At 37.8% G+C, this 18,760-nt stretch overlaps 2 protein-coding genes across 4 annotated transcripts in view; one reads left to right on the forward strand and one right to left on the reverse strand.

The window, feature by feature from the left end:
- Positions 1 to 6,926, forward strand: part of MIER3 (MIER family member 3) — a 33,517-nt gene extending 26,591 nt beyond the window's left edge. For both annotated transcript variants that reach the window (XM_032336195.1, XM_032336194.1), the window contains exons 11-13: positions 2,467 to 2,594; positions 2,678 to 2,820; positions 2,925 to 6,926. In XM_032336195.1, coding sequence (XP_032192086.1) covers positions 2,467 to 2,594; positions 2,678 to 2,820; positions 2,925 to 3,382 — 729 coding nt within the window. In that variant the 3' untranslated portion in view covers positions 3,383 to 6,926. The remainder of the gene's footprint in view (positions 1 to 2,466; positions 2,595 to 2,677; positions 2,821 to 2,924) is intronic.
- Positions 6,927 to 10,399: 3,473 nt separating this feature from the next.
- SETD9 (SET domain containing 9) lies at positions 10,400 to 17,203 on the reverse strand. Of its 2 annotated transcripts, none has more exons than XM_032336203.1 (6): positions 17,080 to 17,203; positions 15,304 to 15,671; positions 13,999 to 14,122; positions 13,600 to 13,715; positions 12,577 to 12,682; positions 10,400 to 10,884 (listed from the first exon to the last, which is right to left on the reverse strand). In XM_032336203.1, the coding sequence occupies exons 1-6, from the start codon at positions 17,175 to 17,177 to the stop codon at positions 10,797 to 10,799; spliced, it is 900 nt and encodes a 299-aa protein (XP_032192094.1). In that variant the 5' UTR covers positions 17,178 to 17,203; the 3' UTR covers positions 10,400 to 10,796. The 2 variants fall into 2 exon arrangements, with proteins under 2 accessions (XP_032192094.1, XP_032192093.1); XM_032336202.1 differs by lacking the exon at positions 17,080 to 17,203 and adding an exon at positions 16,659 to 16,851.
- Positions 17,204 to 18,760: the final 1,557 nt, after the last annotated feature.

Consider the following 18,760-nt stretch of genomic DNA (forward strand, 5'->3'; position numbering starts at 1 on the left):
ACTGTCTTGATTACTGTAACTTTATAGTAGTAAGTCTTGAAGTTGGGTAGTGTCATTCCCCAACTTTGTTTTCCTCTTTCAATATTGTGTTGGCCACTCTGGTTTGTTTGTTGTTGTTGTTGTTTGCCTTCCCACATAAACTTTAGTGTTAGTTTGTATATTTCCCCAGTAACTTGCTGGGGTTTGGGTTGGGATTGTCCAGAATCTATAGGTCAAGTTGGGAAGAACTGACATCTTAACAATCATGAGTCTTCCTACCCATGGATGTGGAATATCTTTCCATTTATTTAGATCTCTGATTTCTTTAATCATGGTTTTATAGTTTTCCTCACATAATATCTTGCATGCAGTTTGTTAGATATATACCTAAACTATTTCATTTTTGGGGTGCTAATGTAAATGCTATTGTATTTTAAAATTTCACATATTGGTGGTTTATTGTTGGTATATCGGCAAGGAGTTGATTTTTAGATATTAATCTTATATCCTGCATCCTAGCTACAATCATTTATTAGTTCCATGAGTGTTTTGCTGATTCTTTGGAATTTTCTATATAAACAGTTATGTCATCTGTGAACAGAGACAGTTTTAATTCTTCCTTCTCAGCTCGTTAACCCTTTATTTTTTTCTTGTCTTACTGCATTTGCTAGACCTTCTAGTAAGATGTTGAGTAGCTGAGAGCCTTTTTGTATGTATGAAAACCTAATGTTTTCTTAAAGACGAGATGAAGTACTTAATTTACTGAGTAGATAAAACTTTTTTCAAGGGGGCGCCTAGGTGGCTCAGTGGGTTAAGCCTCTGCCTTTGGCTCAGGTCATGATCCCAGGGTCCAGGGATCAAGTCCCACAACCGGCTCTCTGCTCAGCAGGGAACCTGCTTCCTCCTCTCTCTCTGCCTGCCTCTCTGCCTGCTTGTGATCTCTGTCAAATAAATAAATAAAATCTTAAAAAATTTTTTTTCAAGAAATCTTGGTTGTTTAAGTCAAAATAAAACACAAGTTTTTCAATGACTAGTGAAATCTGTCCATTCATTCCATAAATAATTAAGTTCTGCCATTTACCAGGCATTTTAATTGCTAGAGATACATTAGTGAGTAAGACAGGAAAGGTCTCTCTCCCCAGAAAGCCTATGTTCACCACAGAAACTTAAAGTGAGTGATGTTTATTGAAATATGTACTTTATTTCTTCACTTAAAAAGCTTGTTCCTTATGTTATGAACTTATTATATCATTCTCATTAATCAGGATAGAGACTCTGAAACTTCTTCATTTGATGCTGATTAAGTAATAGAGAAAGTGCTTATTAGATAAGGATACAGAATTTTGTCTGTATGCCTGAACTCATACCTGTAGCTGTATATAGTTTGACCAGCCCCAGTCTGAATGTGGGGCCAAGTTGGCAAGGCTCTTATTTTTTTTATTGTTGTTGTTGTTATTTTTACCAAACTCTGTTGGAGCTATGAACCAAACCCATGTTGAAGGAAAATACCTGCCGTTAGCTAGCAGATCATCTTAAATCGCAGATGCAGTTGAGTGCTACTTCCTTTCCTAAGGGTTCTGTGTCTCTTTTGCATTATGGAACCCTTTGATAATCTGATGATACTGCAGCTCTTCTCCCCAGAAAAGTACAGCTGCATATTATTTTGGAATTTAATGGATGCCAGTGAATATCATTCATGGACCCCTCAGGGTTAGGAAGGACTGTTGGCTTCAGTCAGAATCATAGTGAGAGTTCAGTGCGGAAAAAGTAAAGGTTGCCATTGTTTTAAGATTTTCAGGAAACATGTAAGATCATTCCTGGATACACATTTATTTTATAAATGAATACATTCTAATTTAAATAACGAACTTTGAGCTTTTGAAGGTATCCTTATTATTAAATAGTTTAAATGTAACAACATTTTACTAGTAAAATGTTCAGAATTTATAATAGGGAGGATAGAAAGTAAGACCCATAGATTGAAGTTACAGTGTTGTAAAAAAACAAACAAACAAGAAAAACCCAACATGGTGGGGCGTCTGGTTGATTTGGGTCATGATCCCAGGGTCCTGGGAATCAAGCCCGAGTTGGGCTCTCTGCTCAATGGGGAGTCTGCTTCTCCCGCTACCTCTGTTCTCCCCTTGCTTGTGCAGCTGCATGCTCTCTTTCTATGTCAAATAAATAAATAAACTCTTTAAAAAAAGATGTTACTGGGCGTCTGGGTGGCTCAGTGGGTTAAGCCGCTGCCTTCAGCTCAGGTCATGATCCCAGAGTTCTGGGATCGAGTCCCATATCAGGCTCTCTGCTCAGCAGGGAGCCTGCTTCCTCCTCTCTCTCTCTCTCTCTCTCTCTGCCTGCCTCTCTGCCTACATGTAATATCTCTCTGTCAAATAAATAAAATCTTAAAAAAAAAAAAAAAAAGATGTTACTGAAAAATGGGTTGGGTCTCTTGGTTTCTATTTAAAAATTTTAACTTTTTTTTGTTAGGTGAGAACTAGAACAGTTGCTGAATGTGTAGCATTCTACTACATGTGGAAGAAATCTGAACGTTATGATTACTTCGCTCAACAGACAAGATTTGGAAAGAAGCGATATAACCATCACCCTGGAGTTACGTAAGTACTATGGGGTTGATTTGAGAGACTTCTGTTTTTAACTGTGATAGGCAGTCTTGAAGTTACTGGGCTATGTTTTTCAGGGACTATATGGATCGTTTGGTAGATGAAACAGAAGCTCTGGGTTCGACAGTAAATTCTTCAGCCTTAACTTCTAATCGACCTGAGCCTCTTCCTGATCAACAACTGAACATTCTCAACTCTTTCACTGCCAGTGACTTGACAGGTAAAATGGCATCTTTTTGTGTTCATTAACTTAGCGCAAAATTGGGTCATCTTCGTTTCAGGACATGAGACCACTTACTTAAACCATTTTCCATTTCTTTTTAGCCCTGACCAACAGTGTGGCAACGGTCTGCAACCCCACGGATGTGAATTGTTTGGATGATAGCTTTCCTCCACTGGGCAACACACCCCGTGGACAAGTCAATCATGTGCCTGTCGTAACGGAGGAGTTACTCACCCTGCCGAGCAATGGGGAAAGTGATTGTTTTAATTTATTTGAGACTGGATTTTATCACTCGGAGCTAAACCCCATGAACATGTGCAGTGAAGAGTCAGAAAGACCAGCAAAGAGATTGAAAATGGGCATTGCTGTTCCTGAATCCTTTATGAATGAGGTTTCTGTAAATAATTTGGGTGTGGACTTTGAAAATCACACACATCACATCACCAGTGCCAAAATGGCCGTCTCCGTGGCTGACTTTGGCAGTCTGTCTGCCAGTGAGACCAATGGTTTCATCAGTGCCCATGCTCTGCATCAGCATGCCGCGCTTCACTCTGAGTGACAGGAGTGAGGCGCCCAGAAACAGTGGGTGTGCAGTACCAGTAAACTTGAGGAAAGGATCAGGTTTGCTTAGTCTTTCACTGGAAGTTTGAACCTTTTTCAGTATGACATCAGTGATGTCAGTATGTATAGAACTATATCTTGATTTATCAAGAGTATTTTCATTTTTCAATCCATAAATGTGGAAATGAACTATGATCAGCAGAGTTGGGAACTAAGATTGAACTCTGTGGTGCAGCTTTAAGCTCTGCTTATCTCTTCCTCATCCCCCAGTACCTCTTCTCCACTCCCTTCTTTTTCTATTCTTTTCAGTTCCCCACTGCCCTCACTCCCAGTTTCAAAACCTGTAGACAGAGGCCACCAGCTCAAAACCAGCACAGATGTTCTGAACTGAATGGAGTGGCTTCTTTTCGTGTAAATTCCTTTTGCCATAATGGATGCAGTGGAATAACAATGTTTACAGGTACCGATCCCAATCCCTGCTCAATGTAGCATTTTTTGGTTTTATTTTCTTAATTAAATAAAAGCAGGGGTAGGTTTCTTTAAACTGCACAAACATGCAAGGATTTTTTTAAAATGGAAACTTCTCTCATGTTATTCAACTAGAGCACTTCAGTTTACAAAACAGCAAGTCCATCTTTATGGAAGCCAGCACGAGGAACTGCGTGCAAATTATGAAGACGCTTGCTTGGATCCTGTTTCAAAATTCTAGACCAGGGCTACCTTACACAGAATCAGTCATTTTACTGTGGGAAGCGTACTGTGTACCTTATTTATTGGCTAAAAATTTGGCATTTAAAGATGTGGTATTCAGATGGGGTTTTGTCCACCATTGTCAAGATTATAATTGTAAAAATCATACTGGTCATTGATAATTAGTTTATCCTGAGGCAACTGACTTGCAGGACACAGTCTACAAAGTCTAGGATGTTGCCACGCAGTGGTTTACATTTTGGGACACTTCTTAAGTTGTTTGTAGCACTGCAGTTCAAAGTGTTAATATTTTGGAGGGACTTCTAGATTTTACACTTAATGCAGTAGAACCTTGAAGTATATTTAAACTTTTTTGTTCAGCTTGAACAGTTGGTGAGAAAAATGTGAGTTTCTATCTGCAATAGCATGGTACTTTACCACTTTAAGTTTCAAAAGTGATAGACGTTCGGATGCATCTCAGACTTTTATTTTTATTGCAGACATTGTGAATGAGAAGCCATTGTCCTAAACTTTGGCCATTTTTGCTCTATAGATACGCATCTCTAAGTTAAAAGGTGAATTCAAACAATGTGTATGTAATACAGTATTAGGGTGTAATAAGCCTCGCTTTTATAGTTCAGTTAAGACAGAATTTTGCTTTTTTTTTTTTTTTTTTTTTTTTTTGCGTACTGTCTTAATTTCCAAATTCTACTAGTTGTCTTGCTTTGCAAAAACCTGAAATGTTTGGCTGCATTGCTCATATTTGTAAGAGTAAGTCGCTTCAAGGTTGTGCTGAGGAGTAGATAGGTTGTAGTGACCTTAGTAGTGATGGAAAGGGAGGGTATTTATTATACAAACTGTGAACTGCAATGACATCCTTAGTTTTGGATGATGTGTATTCTTATTTTTCTTTGCAGCATTTTAATGAAGATTGCTTTGAAGTGTTTACGCAGTAGCATATTTACTATAAAATTTAGTTTAGCACAGTGGACAAAAGTAGTTAAATTAATAACTTAAAATCAGTATCTAATTTATACATCTAAAGTCTAGCATTCCTGTGTGCACACAGTAAATAATGGGTAGCCTGGGCTCTGTGTTTTTTTCAGATATTTTTATCCAAGTTATCAGCTTCTTATTGCTGTGGTGTTGTGCTAAACTTTGAACCTTATTTCTTCTGTTAAAAATCAGTATACCTTTTATAATTTAGTAAGATACTGGCCATAATCTTCCATTGTTTTAACTTTGATTTTTACTCTGGGTTTACAGTGGCTGGTTTGTATAAAGTAATTTACACAAAGATGACTGAATGCTAATACCAGTTGCACTTAAATGAACATGCCCATTCTCAGTAGCTGATGCAGTAACATACTCAGTTTATCTATGCATTGCTGGGATCTTGATATAAGATGGAAACAGTGTTTCTTATCTAAAGTTTTGATTATCAGCAAGTTGAATGGACACTTTAGTTATTTAAATAAAGATTTTTGACCAAAATCCAGTAAATGATATGAGAGAAAAATAAATTCCAGCTAGTTTAATAGATTTTTAAATGTCAATCTGATTTTAGCCTCTTAGAGAGCGCTAACTAGCTGGTAACGTTTACTTTTAATTCCTTGTTAAAATGAGGCAATAATTTGCAAGATTTTTGTATATATATATGTAAATTCTTCATATCTTTTTAGATCTAATTCAATATTTTCTGACTGCTTCCGCCATGTATAATACCATTTTTGTGCATGCTTGATGTGACATTCATAAATTGTACCACTATGACTTTATCCATGTAAAATAGCTATTTATTGAATTTTCTTTTGAACGCTGGGTTTACTGGTTTTTTTCCCCCTCCAGTTAAGCATTTTAACAGAGAATTTGTTACCGTTTATTAGAAGAATTGCGTTTGAGAGCATGAAAATTACTGATTTGCGATTTTATGAAGAAACAATAATGCCTTTATTATCAAGTGTTAAGCACAATTCTTATAACAAACTGTGATAAATTCTTTTTTTGCCACATTATTTTCTTAAGAACAAACCAAAAATCCATGGTGAGCTGTTGCATTGTTGGCTGATGTATCTTTTATGTACAGGGAATTTGAAGAGGACCTGGATTCATTTAGAAGTGTAACTGGTGCTGTGATTATAGCAATACTTTACTTTTGTTAGTTGTACTTCATCTTTTCCATGCTAGCTTTTTAAGTGTTTAGTTTTCCTCTTGTCATGGTCAACTGCTGAATTTACTTGAAGGATGTAGAATACTGTTTAAACAATACTAAAGTGTGTACAATTAGGTCAAAGAATTGTGCAATTGTTTCCTTTTTAATTTTTAAAATTGAGGGTCATAAATATTTGAGAACTTCAGATCTAATAGAGCATAGTGATACTATTTAATTTAACCAAAGTCTCTAGTGAATATTTCAACTTTGAATGTAAACTAATGAATAAACCTGACCACCAAGGAGATTGTTTGCCCAGAGTTTCAAAGCACATTGTCTACAAATGGAAATTGAAATAATTTATAAAAATATTGACATTACTATGTTTTTTAAAAAGTTCTTAATTTTTTCACTAAAAGGAGGAAACTATTAGTTTTATTGTTAGGTAGATATTAAAATTCCTCTTAGATGACCAGTGATTCCAATTGTCCCAGTTTGAAATAAGTACCCTGTGAGTATGAGATTAATTAGTGACAATCACAACAAGTTTTAGTAACAGATGTTCAAGAGGAAGTTGCTATTGTTGCATTGATTTTAATATTTGTACATAAACACTGATTTTTTTGAGCATTATTTTGTATTTGTTGTACTTTAATACCTGGTGTACAGTTCCAGAAATAAAAATCTGGAAATCTTTTTTTTTTTCTTGGTTCGTGTGAGTATTTGCTGCAATTAGATACTTATTTAATAAATCTTAAGCTATAACACATGGGTGGAAACTTAACCACTTTTCAGCTGGGATTTTGCTGTTGTAAATAAGTATGTGACAAAGTTAGTATATAAAATAAGTTTTCTTTAAATCCTCTATAACAGATTTTCATTTATGCTAAACCAGCCGTCCCAGAGTGAGGCTTATTACACTTTTAATTCAGGAGATATTTACTGAATGTCTTGTGTTTCAAACACTCTTCTAGGTAACTTTGTCTTTTAGGAAGACATGGTATCTGAAATTTGATCGGATGTTAGTACTTGACAATATATTTATGGTAAACTTGTCTTTATAGTTTAGTAGACTCTAGAAATATATTTTTTTTAACATTTTTTAATTTATTTGACAGAGATCACAAGTATGCAGAGAGGCAGGCAGAGAGAGAGGGGAAAGCAGGCTCCCTGCCGGGCAGAGAGCCCGATGTGGGACTCAATCCCAGGACCCCGGGATCACGACCCGAGCCGAAGGCAGAGAGGCCTTAATCCACTGAGCCACCCAGGAGCCCCTAGAAATATTTTAAACCTTCATCTTTTCAAGCCGATGATCTCGTCTTAGTCTAATTTCACAAGTTTGTCCCCATATTTCATTTGCTCTGAGTGGAGCTTTATGAAGTCCATTCTTTTTTTAAAGATTTATTAGAGAGTTGGGGGGGGTCAGAGGAAAAGGGAGACAGAATCTAGTCCATTCTTAATATGCAGTGATCAGATTGCACACAAGGTTCAAATTTTGTACAAGGACATGAAGAGGATAAAATGAAAGCACATACTCTGACTCTTTTGCTTTGATTACTTGTCTAAAACCGCATTCCTCCAAGCACAGACACCACAGAAACTTAAATGTGCAGGCCTCTGGGGGGACCACATACACAGAAGTGCCTTCAGGTGGGGCCGAACACCAGTGTTTTGAATCCTGCCAAGAGCAGCTGCATACCATGTGAGAGCTACAGAGTACTTCAGGCTTTTAGGGGAGGGAGGAGAGTCTTGAAGCAGTATTTCTCGTGACTTGTAGACCTTATCCTTGTTGGCCATAATTTCCATCAATGATAGGCTTTGAGCTTGCTGCTTCTCTGACTTCTCAAAGAATCTGTAAGTTGGATATTTCATTATATACACTTTGTCTTCATCCCTAGGATAGGACTGTTTACCACTTCCCATCTAGTAAGTGTTCTCTAACCCTTTTCCTCTCTTTCCATGTCTATGGGGATTCTCTGACAAAGCTGGGCACGGGCACTGAATTTGTGATTCTAGATCAGGAGTGCTCATGTGTTCCTAGGTTTAATACACTAGTTGACATGCACTTTAGAGAGAGACACAGCTGTTGGGTAACTCGGTTTTGATGAGGCATTTACACGGAAGCAAAGCCTCTATTTCCATGAAGTTGTTTCATGGAACTCATGAAATGTTAGAACTCATAAAAGCATTTCAGAAGTATGTCAGAAATGAAACCATCCGTTTATAAGTCTAAACAATTATTTCGGTAAGAAAAATAGATGTTTCTGTTTTAAAATGCCTATGTTACATTAAAAAATTTTTTTCACTCCTCCAGTGCAGACCAAATTATTATACGAGGCAAGCTTTATTCTCCACCATGAGCACTTTATGAGCAGAAACCATATTTTATTCTTTGACTCCCCCAGAGCCCTTCACGTAGTAGACATTTCCTAAAAGCTTGATGACATCGTCTACCCTTCAACTAATGGTGACTTTGCCCCTAGCTTTAAAAGAAAAAAACTTAAGACAAAAGCTTAAAGAACAAAGAAAAACCCAGATTGAGCAATTGACATTTTATCATATTTGATATTTTTCTATATAACATACCTTTCTTTTCCTCCTGAAGTAGTTTTAAATTTACATTGCAAGAGTTCACTCCTAAATACTTTAGCCCACCAGATACGTCCACAGGAGTTAGTATTTCTTTCTTTCTTTTTTAAAGATTTTATTTATTTGACAGAGAGTACAAGTAGACAGCGTGGTGGGCTGAAGGAGAGGGCAAAGCAAGCTCCCCACGGAGCAGGGAGCCCAATGTGGGGTTTGATCCCAAGACCCTGGGGTCATGACCTGCTCAACTGACTGAGCCACCCAGGAGCCTCAGGAGTTAGTATTTCTGTATTTTACTTAAGGGTCTGTGTAACAGGATCTTCTTTGGTCAAGTGGTCAAGTAGATTGGCTTTTTTTTTTTTTTTTTTTAAGTAAAATTAGTCTCCTGTTTTCCCAGCATCTTGGTGACACAAATAAAGGACAAATGACGCTGAGAAAAGGAATCGGATGCTGTCAAAAATATACATTTAGTATCTACACGAGATAATCTAATAGAGAAAAAGAAGGAAAGCGTAATGGGAATTTTCAGGGCTTGCAGCTGGGGTCTGTCAATTTCACTAGGCTGGTTGGGCAAGGTGACTCTCTGAGGGAAGACCTTTGCAGGCACAGAAAACTAGAAGTCTGAAGTGCAAGTGTGCCCAGCAGGTTTCGGGAGTGGTGAGGAGACAGATGCACCTAGGGTAGAATGAGCAGGAGATAAGGTAAGAGGTATTGAGTGGCTATGTCATGTATGTGAAGCACTTGGGCATTTCTTCCACCATATGAGGAGTAATCAGAGAGTTTTGAGCAGAGGCTGGTCAAGATGGGAGTTATATTTATAAGAACCTTTCTTGGTGATCCATTCTGTAAAGGCAGCAGGAGTGGAAACAGGGGAGGCAATTAGGAGACTACTGAAATTAAAATAAATGAAGTGAGAAAAGCTGTTGATGTAGCAGTTTAGGTGGTTAGAATATGGTTATACAGGTTCCATGTTAGAAATCAAGGAGTCCAATAAAAAATATCCTCTTCATCCAAGTTTGGAACTGAGAGTTCAATGCAGGAGTCAGGTCAATGCAGATCAAATTAAGTATCATGAGTGAAACTCACTGGAGAAGGTTGCTTCAGAGCTGTGGGCAGGTCAGCTCACTAATACTCTACCTCTGGATAGACTCACTGGCTGGGTAGAGAGCCCACAGAGAAGGAACTAGCGGGGTCTGGGCCGTGGGTGCCTAGTTCTCCAAAGAGAATCTCATCAAATCACTCTTCCTGCAACAGACGCAGAGAGAGGCCAGGAGCATCACTAATGTCAGCACTCCCCACTGAAATAAGAGAATGGGAATAGGTGTCCCTCCCACCACCACTATCTTTTAACTGTATTTCTATGCTAAAACCATCTCTCTCACTCTTTTAAACTTTGTATATGTGTGTGAACATGCAAATAAGAGTAAATTCCAATTCCCCCTTACCTAGCTAAAACAATCCTTAAATCACAGACACACCTACACACACACACACACACAAAATTCATGACAACACAACATACATTTTTTGCTTTGTGTTTATTACACAAAATATTTACATAAATATTTTATGTCAATTTATTATTTATTATTTTCATTTTTTATTTTATTTATATTTTTATGATTATTACATAAAAATAAGTTTTTACAGAAGTTTGTACAAATCAACAGTGTAAGAAATGAAAATTCCAGCTTGGCTGGAATTTTATAAAGCACCACAGAGATATACAAAATAAATGAAAATTTGAATTTAAAGTTCAGTAGGTTTTAACTTAATAAGCTACTGTATATTTAAGGGAAAGCCAATTAAAATTGGAATTGTATTCCAAATTTGAAATTGCAATGAAGCACATAGCTTTTATCATAAAAACAAAAATACCCCCTCCAATTAGGCCTCAAAATATTTGTCCTATAGGTTAAACGATGAACAAAAAACATTTAGAGTGAACTCAATAGCTGGGTAGAAAACAATTTCTAGCTCACAGTTAGCTAACAATTGTATAGTAGTTTGAAAAAAGCTCTTCTCCTTGTTTGATGTCCCTTAGTGCTACAAGAATGACACATCGAAGTGGGCTGAAAACAAAAAGAAAAATACACAAAAGTCGTAAGTATTAACAGATCCAAGCTCATATTTTTAATATAACCATTATAGATCTTATAATTTTACTCAAATTTCTTACTATTGTCTTAGTTATTTGACTTCCACGAGGAAACAGCTCTTATCCCTGATGGCATTATTATCTTATTTACTTATTTAAAAACTTATTTATTTACTTATTTTCCCTGATGGAGTTTAAATACCTATGTCTATTCCTTAGCATTAAAAAGACCACAAATATGTTGTTTTTATGTTCAGGCTCCCCAAACTGGTTATCATAAAAAGCATTTTAAAATGACATTTATTATAGTTTAACATTTAAAAATTAATCTTTATCTTTGTATTCTGCAAAGCCAGAAACATTACTTAAAATTAATTGGAATTTTGAGGACCTGGGTGGCTCAGGTGGTTAAATGTCTGACTCTTGATTTCTGCTCAGGTGTTAATTTCAGGATTGTCAGTTGGAGCCCTGTGTTGGGCTCTGTGCTGAGCACGGAGTCTGCTTAGGATTCTCTCTCTCCCTCTCTCCCTCCTCTATCTCTCTCCCTCTCAAAAAAAAAAAAAAAATCAGAATTCAAAAAAATACTTTTATGGATACCACAAGACATATGTAACCTTTAATGTTCCTACTCAGTTAACGTTTCCTGTACTTGTTGAACAGTAATGACATTGTACTCCACCGTATATGGCTAAAACACTCAAACTATTAGCTATACAAACACACATGAATAGAGACAGAGAAGTTATTGAGTTTTAAGTAAAGAAAATAGTCTAAGTTTTAAATCTCATTCATCTTAAAAGGACAATTTAATGGGGTACATATAAAAGTTTGCTAGTAGTTGGCAGCTCACTATCATAATGATTATATCTTCCTATAGCATCGCTGATAAAAAACTCTACAGAATTACTTATATGTAGAAATTGATACTTGAATTCTTTCAGCAGACTTTCCACTTCATGAATAGAAAATAAACCTTATATTACAAATATGTACCTTCTGAATATTTATCTTATTTTCATCGTTAAGTTTCCAAACCTAATACTGAAATGGGCAAAAGAATTAATAATGTAATTTGGCTTTTTTCTTTAACTGGGTACTCTCAAGTGAGATGAAGAACATGATCCTTAAAATGATTAAAGTAAAAAATGTATTTGAAGAATTTGTAAGAAGAAAAATAACAGAATCACTTGAAAAAAATTTTAAGGTTGATACTTTTAAAGTACCATACAGAATAAAAATGGGTAATAAGAAGAAGAATGAGCTAGGTTAATGGAAAATTTTAAATTTCAAGTAAGTGTACATTAACACATTCAGGTATAATGAAAAATCAAAATTTAAGTCATAATTTTTCACTAAAAAAATTTCCCCTAATTCTATAGAGCTTTTTCTTGGAAAAAAAAATTTTTTTTGAGGTTTATTTATTCATCTATTTGGGGGGGTTACATGTGAGCTGGGGGAAGAGCAGAGGGGGAGGGAGAAAGACAAGGAGACTCCTCACTGAGCAGCCGAGTGTGGAGCCCCATGCAGGGCTTCATCCCAGGACCCTGAGATCATGACCTGAGTCAAAACCAAGAGTCAGTAACCAACTGAGCCACCCAGGTGCCATAGAAAACATATGTTTTTTAAGTATAGCATAAGACAGGAAAGAGGAGAAAAAAAAACTAACCTTTGTTTGTCACAGCTATAGGCAATGTTTGGAAGATACTGCTTCAGCTCTATAGGGAAGACTGCAGGCACATCAAATTCTTGATAGCAGACATTAGCTGCTCTATCTAGGAATAAGTATATAATTTTTATGAACAACCATTTTATAAGGTTGTGAAAAACAGTACTGAATTATGACACTTGTGTGATTTTCCAAATTATAAGAACATGCTCAAATAAGTAATCACTATTATGTTCCAGGCATTATTAGATTATATATACATACATACATATATATACACATATTATTTACTTTTTGAAGAATTTATTTTATTTTAAAGAGAGAGTGCACACGTGTGAATGGGGGGAGGGACAGAGGGAGAGAATCTCAAGCAGACTGCCTGCCTAGCTCAGAGACCGACTGGGGGCTTGACTTGGGGCTTGGTATCACAGCCCTGAGATCATGACCTGAGATGAAATCAGGAGTCACACATTCAAGGGACTGAGCCACCCAGGCACCCCTATTACTTACAGAGGCTCAGAAAGGTTAAAGGTTAAGTAGAAGAGTCAGGTTTCAAGTTCACATCTCCATAACACCAAAACCTATGCTAAATACAGCCAGATCAAACTTAAAACTTTTGGGGAAGTCAAGCCCTATGAGAAGGTAAGTGACTCATGCACATAGCAAAAGAAAGGGATACCAGTCTAGTTCAACCTACCAGGCTCTACTGAGGCACTGAAAGAATGATCTCTAAATGAACTATTAAAAAAAATGCTACAATAATGATGATCAAAAGAGCAGTTATCAATTGCCTATATTTATTGCAAAACCAGAAGAAAAACAATAAATTATTCATTACTTCCCCAGATTCTTTGATCATTTCTTCCCCAGATTCTGCCCCCAGAATGTTATAGTTTACTGATGGGCTTTGAATAGCTGAGATGTTAAATATAACTGCCTTTGGCACTCAGTCATAGGGCAAAGGAGGAAAATGACCACTGCTGTATTTTTATCTTGTCTCACAGACCCAGGATGCCAACTTACCATTTGAACAATTGTTGACATACTGTCCTACAGCCAGTGGATTACAAATTTCTGATGTTAGCCATGTACTATCACTCATTTTGAAAGGACCAAGTCGATTTCTCCCATTACAAGATCTGAAACAGGTGAAAAAATTACCTAAGGGATTGTTCTTTTATATCTTACAATAAAACCCAAAAGTATAAAAGTAACCCTAAAACTGAACAAGTCCAGGTTCTCTTAAAAAAGTTTTTTTTTTTCTTTTTTTTTTTCCTCAAAAAAGTTTTATCTAGTCAATAGGGCAACTGAGTAGCTACTTAGCAGCTGCTTAAACAGATTTTTATTTAAAGTAAAAAGGCTAGTGGTCATAATCATTTTGTGGTGGTCCTATATTAAGTTTGAACATGGGTACCAACTTACCTATATACAACTTTTGATATTCCTTTGTCATTTCCATCAATGAGTACCCCATCCAGGCATCTAAAAATAAATGGATTTCCAATGGACTGGAAAAAGATTGGCTCATACTTCTGATATACTGTACCTATTATACAATAAGATAAAGATATAACATGTAAATATCATAAACATCTGGAAACATAAGTAAAACATGAAAGAAATTGTTTTAATTTATCCACCCTTTTTCTAATATTTTATCTCCAGTCTAAATGATCACATTCTCTTTGGTTACTTTCCTCCTTGGAAGAGTGCTCAATAGTAAGTGGAGCAGAGGACCAATTTGTTCACACAGCCAAATAAAATGTGACTATTCTGGTTGATTAAAATGTGAACACCACATCTGAGGTTCAGTTTTACAAAGTCGTGGGTTTGTTTTGTTTTGTTTTGGCTTTTTAAAGTAGGCTGTGATTTGACATCTATTAAAAAGTCTTTTAAGAAATGTACTTTGTTAAAAACTGATTTAATAATGCAGAAAGAATGGGAATGAATGAGTCTGACATTCAGGTTGTTTCTCCTTTCATTGGCAATGGAGGAAAGGACAAAATATTTACTGGACCTGTCCTATGTTCCAGGCATGCTATTTTATTAAATTTGTTTTAGTATTCATTTGTTGCTGACTTGTTCTATTTAGTCTTTACAGGTTAGTTGTGTAGGAGGAAACCAACTTTCTTGCTTAAGGATATACAATCAGAAAATAGTAGAATGACTTTTTGAAAACATAGGTCTACTTAAGCATTCACACATATTTTGTACCACACCAAATTTTATCATCTTAATTCAACAAATAACATACTCTCCTGAGCATTCTAGTCAATGGTCTTTTTGCAAAGCAGCTGCTTTACTTTCAAAGTGTAGAAATGGCAGGAAGGTCTTCATTCAATGATTCATAGGCTTCTATCTTTCCTGTTTTAACCCATACTACTTTCACCTTTAGTTACCAATTATGTAAGCCAACTGACTTATTCTCTAGTGCTTTCTAAGTAATTCATCTTATCAAAGTAGGCTATACTGTATCCCACATTTAAATATTTCACATTTAAACATTAACTACAAAAATTTCCTTAAAAGAAAAGAAATACTCAAGGATGTTTTCTAACACATAAAATAATTTATGGTTAATTTCTAAATCAGAATTTAAGAATCTATGGAAATTTGAGTTTTCAATTCAACCCCTTAACTTGAAGGATTATGCGACTATATATTTACTTGAACTTATATTAATGGGTAAATAGAAAACTCTTGGCAAAGCACTAACTGTGTGATTACCAGGATACATAGATACAACCGCGCCTTTTGGTACCCATCCTCTGGTAACGAAGACACCTTTTCCAGCAGATACCAGTGAGCTAGTTTCTCGGGCAACACTGAAACCCAATGTCTTATAAAGAATTTCTTCTGGTTTAAAGGTATTTTGCTGTTGATGTCTGTATTCAAGCAGTTTCACCCTTGGATGTTGAACTGACAGTAGGTTGTGGTATTTTGATTTAACAGTTTCTGGAAGCATAGTCAAGATATCTGATTGCTTATTGAAATCATTTATGAATAGAGCCTGGAAAACTTTCAGTAATGTTTCTAGGACATCTTCATCTGAGATAACTTTGTCTTTGGATTCCTCTGGAACATATCGGAGGGTCCTGAAAATGGGAAAAATTTCTGTTCACTACCCTTCAACTGACAAAAGCCACACTTCATGCCTTCTGAGTCACTGGCCTTAATGATGATTATTCTCATGTGTCTGAACAGCATAAAACTGAGAGGTTCAGCGAAGAGTTGTTTAGCGGTAGTTTTAGTGACCTAGCTCCAGACAATGCCTACCCATTAACAATAGCTAGTATTTGTGAAGGCTCTAACTGTACCAAATGCTGTTGGGTCCTTACATTCATGATCTCTTTTTTTGCAGATGGGGAAACTGAGGCTTGGAGATGTTGGGGAATTTGCCCAACATCCTAAAGCTGTTAAGTGAGAGAGCCAGAAGCTGAAACAGAGCTAGTTCTTTTTTCCACCACACACATAGCCATTATGTGAACATCACATAAGAATCCACATATTGCAATGGCTCTTTTTGTAGGCGTGTAATTTTAAAGACAAGTTTAACATTATACACTGTCACATTCTTTCCTGGGAGTACTGACTTCTTCAATGGCTGCATCATTTTTATTTGCATAATGGTATTTTTACTTCTTAACAAAAAGTAATTCCCGCTTCACAGTTCTATAATAAGGATGGCCCTGAATTCACGTATTCGCCGACAGAAACTTTGGAAAGGCTCTTTGGTTATTAACGGGCTTTCAGTGGAGCTAGTGTGCCCCATTTAAGTGAGCATTACTGAACTGCTTCCAGATCGCTAGCACGCCACTTATTAGAGCCTGCAATGACACTCACTCCACAGCCACCCTCTCAGATCCCTGTTTCAGGCATGAGCTAATTTAAACCCAAGACTCCAATGTGCTTTTAATGGCATTTTGCTCGTTTTTACGCGTGAGTCCAAGCTGCTATCCTCAAAGCCAAGCTGGGCTGTTTTCACCAGGTAAACTATGGAGCTGTGAAAATAAACCTCGATTTGGCTTTTTTAAGGACATTCAAGCTCCTAACTATGCCTTGGCGGAGAGAAGACCACGCACCCTCTGGCTTCGTTCTTTTTCAAAAGTCTCTCTTTTTTCTGCCGGCACAGAAGCCGGAAAGAACACGCGCCTCCGCACGTGGGCAACGCCCGCCTCGCAGACCTGGCAGCGCGGGGCACCATGGGAGATTAGGCCACAGGCCCCACCCACCACAGGCTCCCCGCCCCCGTCAGTATCCCAGCCCCCCTCCGGACTCCACCAGCCTCGGACTCCACCAGCCTCGGCCTCGCCCTCTTCGGGCCCCGCCCTCTTCGGGTTCCACCAGCTTGGGGCCCCGGGGCCGGCTAAGCTCCGCCCGCCCGAGACTCGGTCCGCCGGAGGCTCCGCCCATGTAGGGCTCACGGGCCTCGGGTCCAGCGGCCCGGGTGGCGTCGCGGTGCTGAACGAAGGCGCCCCTGGTCTGCCGGTCTCGCCCTCTCACCTAGGGTTGTGGCTTAGGTTCAGCGCGATCCAAGGAACGAAGCGGTACTTGTAACGGCGCCATCGCTGCCGCAGGCCCCGCAGGAGGCGACCCGGCATGGCTGTCCCGCGGCGCTGTGACGAGGGCAGCGCGGAGAGGTGGGTCGCGGTCTCGGGCCCGCCCCGGCCCGGGGAGGAGCGGGGGACTGGCCGTCCCGCCCCTTCTGCGTCTCCGCCTTCAGTTCCGAGCTCTGTGGCCCTGGTACTCCTTTGGATCCTCTTGCTGGTGTCGTCTGTGCCTCTCCTTTATTGTCCCCAGCTGGCTGAATCAGAGGTGCGTAGAGCTGAGGCAAGCCCTCTCTCCCCATTCACTCGTGTATTTACACACACCCACACACACCCACTTAGGACAAGTTTAGCTCACGCTTAGTTCCAGTGGAGGCAGACTTCAAGAATCTCGCAACTGTCTTCAGATCCCCCAAGTATTTGTTAGAAATTAAATGTGTCGGTGCCATTTCCTCAGGCCGGAAACTGCTCTCCTCTTCTCTGGCGGAGAATGAAAGCGAAATCCTAAGCAAAAGTCTAAACAGAACGCATGAGACCTAGTGAAAATTCAGGTAAAGTCAGGTGGCTTTAGGACTAATTTGTTCAAACACAAGGAGAGAAAGAATATCTGCCAAAGTCTCCATTTCACTCTTATCTAATGCAAAATGTTGGCAAACTCTAGAGGCTCAGGTGTTGTGTTTGGTGGATTGGCATCCTGCAGATTTACCGGATTTGCTAAATGGGGTCAATTCAGTTCCAGGTTGTATTAATAAATGGCCTTCAAAGAAAGTGATTTTTTATGGTCTCTAAACTTAAAAGGAACCGAAGAGAACTAGTAGTATGTTTACTTATAATAATACACTTTTCAAAAAAAATTTTTGTATATATTTCCAGTGTTTTAAAAATTTTTATCATGTAGTGTAATCATCTTTGTTGTCCATCCAGTTAAGGAGACCATTTTGCATAGACCCTATTTATTATTGATTGATTGATGTATAATGGTTTATAACATTAGTTTCACATGTGCAACATGATTCCATGTTTGTATATATTGCAAAATGACCACCACAATAAATCTGTTTAACGTTGGTCATCATACATAGTTATAATTTTTTTTCTTGTGATGAGGACTTTTAAGATCTACTCTTTTAGCAACTGTCAAATATACAGTATTGTTACCTATAGTCACCACACTGTACATTATATCCCCAGATCTTACTTCTCTTGTAATGAGCCCCTACCCTCCAACCCCTGGAAACCTCTCACAACCATCAGTCTGTTGTCTCTGAGCTTGTTTTATTTTGTTTTTTTAGATTTCACATATAAACGAAGTCATATGTTATTGGCCTTTCTCTGTCTTCTTTCCCTTAGCATGATACCCTCAGGGTTCATCTTTGTTGTCCCAAATGGCAAGGTTTCCTTTTTAAGGGCTGGGTAATGTTCCATTGTATGTGTCTCTCTTTGTGTGTGTGTGTGTGCGCGTGCATATACACATATACACACATATACATACCTTGATTTCTTTATCCATTCATCCATTCATGGACACTTCAGTGGTTTCTGTGTCATGGCTGTTGTAAATAATGCTATAGTGAACATAGGGGTATATATATCATTTCTAGTTAAGTGTTTTCATTTTTTTGGGTAAATACCCAGCT

This window comes from Mustela erminea, chromosome 3 (assembly GCF_009829155.1).
Source record: "Mustela erminea isolate mMusErm1 chromosome 3, mMusErm1.Pri, whole genome shotgun sequence".
NCBI classification, from domain to species: domain Eukaryota; kingdom Metazoa; phylum Chordata; class Mammalia; order Carnivora; family Mustelidae; genus Mustela; species Mustela erminea.

Excerpts from the sequence above, each read along its gene's own strand:
- SETD9 (XM_032336202.1), bottom strand. The coding sequence starts at position 16,780 with ATGGTGCCCCGCGCTGCCAGGTCTGCGAGGCGGGCGTTGCCCACGTGC. Across the intron at positions 15,672-16,658 it reads AAAAAGAACGAAGCCAGAGG|GACCCTCCGATATGTTCCAG; the intron begins GTGCGTGGTCTT and ends TCCCATTTTCAG. Across the intron at positions 13,716-13,998 it reads ATATCAAAAGTTGTATATAG|ATCTTGTAATGGGAGAAATC; the intron begins GTAAGTTGGTAC and ends CACCTGTTTCAG.